The 8,918-nt window shown below is 38.6% G+C and overlaps 1 protein-coding gene across 1 annotated transcript in view; it reads left to right on the forward strand.

The window, feature by feature from the left end:
• LOC124291303 overlaps nucleotides 1-8,918 on the forward strand; it is a 48,001-nt gene that overhangs the window by 11,465 nt on the left and 27,618 nt on the right. Inside the window, 1 exon segment of the mRNA XM_046728276.1 lies at nucleotides 3-198. Coding sequence (XP_046584232.1) covers nucleotides 3-198 — 196 coding nt within the window.

Below are 8,918 nucleotides of genomic sequence, written 5' to 3' on the forward strand. Positions count from 1 at the left end.
CTATACAACTGCACACACTTCTGAACATCAACAAGAAGTATGACAGTAAGCATAAATATGCCATTGCCCTGTACACCAAAGATGATTGTTTTTCTGTGATGGCGGACGATGAGAATGAGCAGGAGGACTGGTACGAGTTGCTGCTGGACTACCAGTGTGAATACCTGAGAGAAGGGGACAATAAGAGGGAACACTATGGTGAGTATACACTCAAATATATTCAAAAATATTTCATCTGACTTACAAAGCTTAGAATCTGGGGACCCTCGAACATGAGTTTCTGGGGTCATTTCCTGATTACAGGATACATGAGCCTGGTTCCATAAAGTGTTGAAATGGTGGACTGTACTGTTGTGTACAATTTGATCATTTTAATAACAGGACCCTGTTTCACAAAGCTATCGAAGTGCTATGACTGTCGTAAGTCTATGTTACAGTGTAAGAGGTATGACAGTTCTAGCACTGCAATACCTATGTGAAACGGGGCCCAGGGCCTTTATGTTTCTCAGCAAGAATTGAAGACAGAATATTAATGTGCATTTTTATACTTTTTTTGTCTACTGGATGCACATTTCTGTCCTCTCTAGATCCTTGTATATGTACAATGTGTAAATAATCAAATCATAATGGAGCTCAGAACATAGCCTTGCTCAAAGACCATACTGAATGCTGGATGTGTAGTGATTCTATCCTTTAAAAAGGCAAGTCTAGATAAGTGGACACTACAAGAATGCCAGTCTGTTAGAGGGACAATGTGTTTTTTTATTGATGTTCTTTTAGAAATTATCATTTGAACTATTATTTTATTACCTTAGAGACTTGTGCAAGTCTAATCAGAACAGTGCTGGCACAAGTGTTCCACTGGCTTAGAAATAAGGTTATATTTTCACAAGTCTGCAGAAATGATAACTGCATTGATATGATTGTAAAAAATTGTTGTCCACAAGGAAACATCCTTTCTGAATTTTATTTGTCATGGTCTCGTGGACATTGCTAACTTTGATCCGTTATCCAGGATTGGTCTGATAATATCTTATGTGGATGATACCGTACACTCTGCTTTCACTTTGTGTGAGTTCATAGAGAAAGGACCAAATTGTATGAACACCAGAGCTTTTACAAGTATGGCATGTGTGATTCTATACAAATCATTGGGGATGATCCACACAGCTGACAAGGGCATTGCATTGCAGACTTGTGATAGCAGTGTCATGGTAATCATGATCTTGCATTGATCTTTATGGTTCGTGATATATACTACTCAAACAAGTTACACTCACAGGTGCAAGTTCTGTGTGTACCAGCCATAGCAGATTAGCAGAACCTAGAACATGTGGGTAATCCCAATATTGGTTACTTTCTCATTCAGATTCAAACTCAGAATTTGGTTAGAGAATCTCTCTGTAAACTGTGAGCGGTACATTGCAACACAAACCCACAATGTGTTAGGGATTCCATATCATGACTTGATGTTTAAGATTTTAACATTGTTAAACCGAGTTCCATTGGGTTTTATCAGATATACACATAAGCAAAACTGTGTGTATGTATACATGGTATATGCTGTTAGCATAATTAGAACTAAAACGTTATGTTGCCATCCCAGCAGAGCTCATTAGTTACTCTGTCACTCACTGTGTCACTCACTCACATGACCATGCAGGTGTGTGAGCATGACAAGCATGGGAAGGTAAGGCCTAAAAAAACAAATGTTGTGGTTCTGATTACCCGACTGCCCCTTGAATTCTGGTGCCGACCTATTTTCTTTAAGAAGAATGAATAAAATAAGCTTTCAGATCCCATTGATTTTTGTCCCGGCACCAACAGATATAAGTCATTCTGATAGAGAAAGTCGACATGATGGCCGCAAGCTTGATTGAATAAACAATTACACATTAATAAATGTGTTATTAGTTTGTACTTTACTTCTAAAATAAAATATGTAAAAAAAATAATTCCGACCTACCTACCCTAAATCTTAAAGAGGTGTAATCGGAACCACAACATTCGATCCCCGACCGTATCATACCAAAAGACATTAAAACATGGTACTTGTTGGTCCCTGCCTGGCGCTCGGCATTAAAGGTTACAACAAGGCCTGGTCTGCTCGGAGTCCGTATAATGTGTCTGAGTGGGGTATTCATGCTTCACTGCGGCATGGTATCTCAGTGGGCTAGCACTATAAAACCAGCTTCAGTCTGGGCTAGTACAAGCAGCCGCACATACACACGCATGCACGTCGTCATATGAGCGAAATATTCTCAAGCACGACGTTAAACCCAATTTCACCTCACCTCACCTCTTATCATTGGCCGATTGCCTCCCTTCTCCGATAGTCCAGGAAGGTGGGTAGCCTAATGGTTAAATTGTTCGCTCGCCAGGCCGAAGGCCCGTGTTCGATTACCCACATGGGTACAATGTGTAAAGCCCATTTCTTGTGCCCCCTGCCATGATATTGGTGCAATATATATAAAAGTGGTGCAAAACCATACTCACTCCACTCTCGATAGTGCATGAGAATCAGTGTTTAAACTTAACCAGCTTAACTTAAGGGAGACTGCATAAAAAATGACAGTGATATTAAAGTTGATGATGTTCTTGTTAGGTTGGTAAAGATGGTAAGAGGGAGGTTTATTGGGTTGTGTGTGATGCTTTCTGTTCATCCATTAGGACTGGTTAAAACCAGCCAGAACTTGTTTAGTTGATGTCAGTCATTATTTATGACCAACAGTTCAAAGGTTGCAGGAAGCACATAGTCATCAAATCTGTTTTCACAAATACAAGTCATAACTTGTTGAAATGTACACACACAGAGGTCAGACCAGACGTGTCGATGAAAAACAGTTTCAGCCTGTGAAAACACTGTATAAACACTAGGTTTGTAATAATCCCTCGATGGTGTGGTGTGGTGTGTGTGTGGCGTGGCCTGGTATGGTGTAGTGTGGTAATTATTTTACCATTTAATTGATGAAGACTTATGGGGAATCTTCTGCATAAGACTCTAAAATCTGATCCTATCCTGCATGCGAACTGCTCATTGAAAGTTACTACCTTTGGTTTGCTACATCTGGGATTGAATCTCACTGAATATACCAGTGTTGTGTGTGATTCCTGTGTATTTGACAAGATGATTTTGTAAAATACTCCCAAACTATTTTCGGACGAGTCATAGCTGATGTAATATTTTATCCTTGAATCCGAATAACTCCACTAAATACAATAAGCAAATTAAGTTTTCTGAATTAAACCTCAGTTTGCAAAACTGTTCTTGAGTCTTTCTGTTTCAGCGTGTACCAGACTTGCTTAACAAGTTAAATTATGATATCATTGCTGTCATCATGTCAATATATTCAACTTCAAGTCTGTTATGAATGAATGGATTAGTAAATTATGAATAAGTAACTATGCTCTTCCTCAGATTACTTACAGTTACAACAGAGGACACCATCACAAAATATTCTTTCGCAGCGCTACTTTATCAAATAATGGAATTATTTTATGAACAAAATATTTTCATGACTCACAAATACAGAAAATTACTCCAGATTAGTTTTACTGTGAGTCACCACGACTCCCACATCTATGTAAAACCGTGTATGCTCAAGAACAGTTCATATACATTTATTGCAGACTTTGTGATGACTGTTGATTGAAACAGTTTCTGTTGGTTTTTTCACACTGACAGTCTCACAGAATGGTGTTGCCACTAATAGGTCTTTAAGTTAGCTGTCCTACCACTTCTCTTAACAAGGCAACAGACGTCATGGTTTGGTTCCTCAATTTTGACGTCTCTTTAAGGCAGAAGTGTGAAAGCACTTTGGCTTTGCCTTTCTTATTTGAAAGGACTGACATGCTGCCATCTTTGAGACCCTGATTTGTTGACGGAAGTGTAGGAATGCACATGCAAATAAGGGAGGTAACTGAGAATTATCTTCTTGTCTTCGCGGATTTGCAGTTTCGGAATTACGAAAACATTTCAAAGGTGTTTGGCAATTGTATAACTTTAAACACGTGATAAAAATTGCTACATGGAGTCACCTGGTAATATCAAGCTTTCAAAAACAATATTGTCATATGTACCGTGTAAAGAATCAACGTCATTAACTGATATGCCGAAAATATGACACACCCTTAATTGATATTCTGGGATTCAACTGAAATTATTATCCTATTTTTGAAGAAAATATTTATTCTTGAAATAAAATTTGCCTCAGGTGTTATAATAAAAAAACATACACCGGAAATGAGATTCTTGAGAGGCATTTAGAAGTTGGTGAATATATAAGACGAGTATATGGATGGCAACTTCTTGTTTATTGTACAACACAACAGAAGAAGTTGCAATCCATATACTCGTCTTATATACACCGGAAATGGTGGATACCTGGTAGAAAGGTGTGGGTAAACAACAGTTGTTTGTTCCTGTTGAAGAAAAGAAGCCCTATAGAGGAGTGAGCTGTGTGTGACGCAGATGCAGGTACACACATGGCAACACATACATCATGATCTGGACTTTTCAGTATTTCTATGGAGGCTTACACCTACATGCTATTTTCATACACACAACAGGAAGTTTTTCAGATAGACAGTCAGATGGTTTCAGATCCATAAGAAATAGTTTAGAAAGAGTCACAGTACTCCTAATCCTATGAGTTGGGTCAGACTTTTTGTTATTCCATTTTATATAATACTTAATACCTGATACAAGAAAAGTGTTCATTTGTTACACACCTATATGGTGGCTTAGAACAGGAAATAACTTCTGTGACCTGTTATAGAGAAATACATTTGTCACAACATTTTGTTTGTATTTTGAGCTGCGTGCAATTGGCAAAAGTTATGGAAATAATATATGCTCTTATGTACGTGAAGTGTGTCAACAAAATAATGTGTCTGGGTTTGAAGTGACCTGACTGGTATTAAAGAATATATGTAACTTGAAGCCAGACCAGGCATTATTCAAGAAATGTTGGAAGTCCCAGAGCTGTCTGGTCTTTATCTAAAATGTTCATCTCCCTGTGTGCCAAACATTGAAACAGTAGCTTGTACATGTGACTATTAACTTGATTAAGTGTTGGGGAATAATGCCAACAGTCTCACTTGTTACTTAATCCATATTTATCCAGCAGTAGTGTGTGGGTGTAGTCCATTGTCATGGATCCATAAGCTGTGTTGTAACAGAGGCAGTGTGCGGCAGCCTAGTGGTTAAAGCGTTCGCTCGTCACGCCGAAGACCCAGGTTAGATTCCCCACATGGGTACAACGTGTGAAGCCCATTTCTGGTGTCCCCCGCCATGATATTGCTGCAATATTGCTAAAAGCGTCGTAAAACAATACTCACTCACTCACTGTGTTGCAACAGCTAGTTATACTGCCTGCAAACTCGCAGTGTGAATCTTAGTGCAAACACACGAGTGGTGGATGATGTGAGCCTGTATCTTGTTTTGTATTGTACATCAATAAAATGTTTGCACTGTTTTACTTTTAGTCCTCTTTTGTTAGATATACTTTGAGTGATGTACTTAAAGTGTTTAAGTGACTTGGCTTATAGCGTCCATTGAATCTGTTGAACAATATTTCTGTAGTATCACTTGAAGTGTAATTGAATTGAAATTTTAGTATTCATCCACTCAAAAATATGATGTATCAGTTTTAATTAGGAAAATTAATAATTCTGTATTGTATTCACAAAAACATGCCATATTTATGCATAGTAAAGTTCTCTGTTTTGATTAGAAGACTCTTCTAACATGATCTAATGTATAGTTAGACAACCTCTCATTATGTAGGGTTTGTCTCAGTACTAACTGACATTAGGATTATATATGGAAGTGAGTGAGTGAGTTTAGTTTTAGTTTTACGCCAAACTCTGCAATATTCCAGGTATATAGTGGCGGTCTGTAAATAATCGAAGTCTGGACCAGACAATCCAGTGATCAACAGCATGAGCATCGATCTGCGCAATTGGGAACCGATGACATGTGTCAACCAAGTCAGCGAGCCTGACCACCCGATCCCGATAGTCGCCTCTTACGACAAGCATGGGTTACTGAAGATCAATATTCTAACCCGGACCTTCACGAGTCATATATAATTTCAAATTTGAATGATGATGCCTGAATGATCACATAACTCTTCTAATTTTTCAAACCTAGAATACAAATGTTATCATGGTGATTATCTTTTGCTGATTATGTTTTACAAAATGAAACTGTAACAGTTTTATTTGCTGGACACTGAATCACAATGATGGACTGTGCTGGAGAAGAATGGCAGAGTTGCAGGTTTCCTCAGCAGATTGGTCTGCAGCTCAAACCTGCATCACAAAGAGTTAAGAAAGCTGACAAGTGCAGAATTACTGAAATTATAGGTGTTCTTCCATCATAGAAACGTCAAATGTTTGACAATTTATATGTTTCCTGTCTTCTGATAATGTAAAACTTCTTAAGCACCTGAAGAATAATTGCTGAAATAATTTCCCTATTCATCATTTGTTAATGCATAAACATTAATCACACAACTGATTACATGCAGTGTGATGCCAGAATGGCAAAATCTCCAGGGCAGTTATTGATCTTTCAGTTTATCAGACTGACACACTAAGTGACCCTATGACTGATGATTGAAACAGTCTTTCATAAATGTTGATGAAATACCCTTACCATAACTGATACACTCTTCTAAAACAAGAACTTGACCTGTAACATGTTAAATACTGAGTATCTCATGGTTTCTAATCTTGACTCATGACCATGTTCACTCACTCACTCACTCACTCACTCACTTTAACTCCAAAGATAAAATGTTCACACTTTTCTTAAAGTCTGACTTTTCAATATGAAGGTTTGAGGTCACTTACCTGGCTCCTACCTGGGATTAGTCCCTTCCTGTTTTCATCTGTGCTATTCAGGGTATTGTCATGGTTGCTGTGTCTCATCAAAAGAAAGGGGGTTGGAGAGAAGGGGAGGGGTGGGGTGCAGTTCTTTACGAGGTAATAGATACTTTGTCCTTGAAATTTATGTTGTTTACGTGTTTGCCACGCAATGTCTCATGTGCCCTGCAACTCATTTTAACGGCCGGATCTCGGTGACCTGCTGTGGTCCTTTACAAGACTGCAGTCTTTTTCATAAGCCTACCCAAAGATGGCATACATTTATGTTCATATTAACTGTGGCTATTACAGGCTGGAAATGTAGAACATATGAGCATGACGGGATTGAGTCTTAAGTTCACTGGCTTTGTCAGGAACAATAATTATCTTCCCTAAAATACTGTATATTAGAAAATATTTTTTTCTTGTTCTCTTGAATTTTGAGAGGCTGCAATAGTTTAGCACTTTGCGTTATTTCATTAAGGACCCAAATGAGCTGTGAACATGGTCAGTGAAGTGTTAGGTGATATGGAGTGTGCAGTGGGTTCCAGGTGAATGTTGATGTGACAGGTATATACCTAGAGTCCTGTATTTGAGGGTCCCTTGGACTTATACTCTTATTTTTCAGGGGGTCCTGGACAACAAAATGGGGGTCCCAGACACTTAAATATTATCATTAATATTGTTATTGTATTGTGTATCATGATCATCACATTAATTGTTACAGTAATCAAATTGCAAATGATACCATAACTCAGCTAGTAGCAAACTCAGTGATAACTTCTTGATTGGAATTTTTACAAACATATTTCTGCTGCGTTCCTGTGGATGCGCTAATAAATTTTGTTGCGTCCATTGTAAATTTTTATGCGTATATGACGCAGAAATTCGTGTCCCGTAAATCCCTGATATGAGCATGAAAACCAAAACCTACAGTCTTCTAAACTTCTAACTAGAATCTTCTAAACTAGAAGTGTTCTGGGGCCGTTGAGGCAGTCTGTTCCAAAATCTGCTGAAACTTCCAGTCTGGAGACGGCTCCCTACATCAGTTTCATTAGAGTTTATTGTTTGGGGGGACTGTTATTTGTGGAACATTTGTAGACCAAACAGACTCTTCATTTTCAGCTGTAAGTTACCAGTGTATACCTTTAGGTTTATACCCAGGATGTTATGACATTGAGATGAAAACACTGCAACATGTGATCGTAAGGAAGGAAATGTACCAGCCTGGTTTAGAAGCATGGCATTGTATCCATCCAGGATCTCACAGCTGGGAGGGTTTTCCTCCACCTGAGCATGGCCGACAATGTAGTGCAGAAATATATGGAGGAAATTCCTCTGTTTAAGAATTGACATACAAGTTCAAGAATATGAATTGGTTGTAGCCAGTTAACCAATGTCAGTTTGTCTCGTGGTCATGGTATCCAGAAGGCTTAAATAATTGTCAGACTTTTACGGGTAATACATAATTGTTATCACTCTTTGAGATTGTTAAAATAGTTATCTGTAGAGACTTATTTCCTCTGGTGATGTTTGGGAATCAGTTTTGGATGCATACTTTCAAGAACTTGTATGACATTGTGTGTACATGAGAGTCTCTGTCTTCGCAAGTGGGTGAGTTGGTAAATTCACAACCATAGATTACTCCCAACTGAAAGCTGTCAATGATAAAAGCCTATGCTCTGCTTTCTCTCCTTGGTCTGGGTGCCATATAACAATTACCCATAACCTGAGATGGCATGATAAGACTAACCCCCAATCACGATTCGTGTCATGATATGTTATTCAAGATTGATACGTGTCCAGATGAGTCAGCGAGTGAGTTTTACGCCGCTTTAAGCAATATTCCAGCAATACCTGGGATGAATTCCCCATATGGGTACAATGTGTGAAGCCCATTTCCGGTGCCCCCTGCTGTGATGTTGCTGGAATATTGTTAAAATCGGCGTAAAACAAAACTCACTCACTATTAACACCGTTACATGTACGCCTTATCAGATGACACTGGAGTAGCCTTGAGGTTGAAGCTTGCCATGCCAAACACCCAG

The sequence above is a fragment of the Haliotis rubra genome, unplaced genomic scaffold (genome assembly GCF_003918875.1).
Source record: "Haliotis rubra isolate DU_JTF1 unplaced genomic scaffold, ASM391887v1 Scf49, whole genome shotgun sequence".
In the NCBI taxonomy this organism is placed as follows: domain Eukaryota; kingdom Metazoa; phylum Mollusca; class Gastropoda; order Lepetellida; family Haliotidae; genus Haliotis; species Haliotis rubra.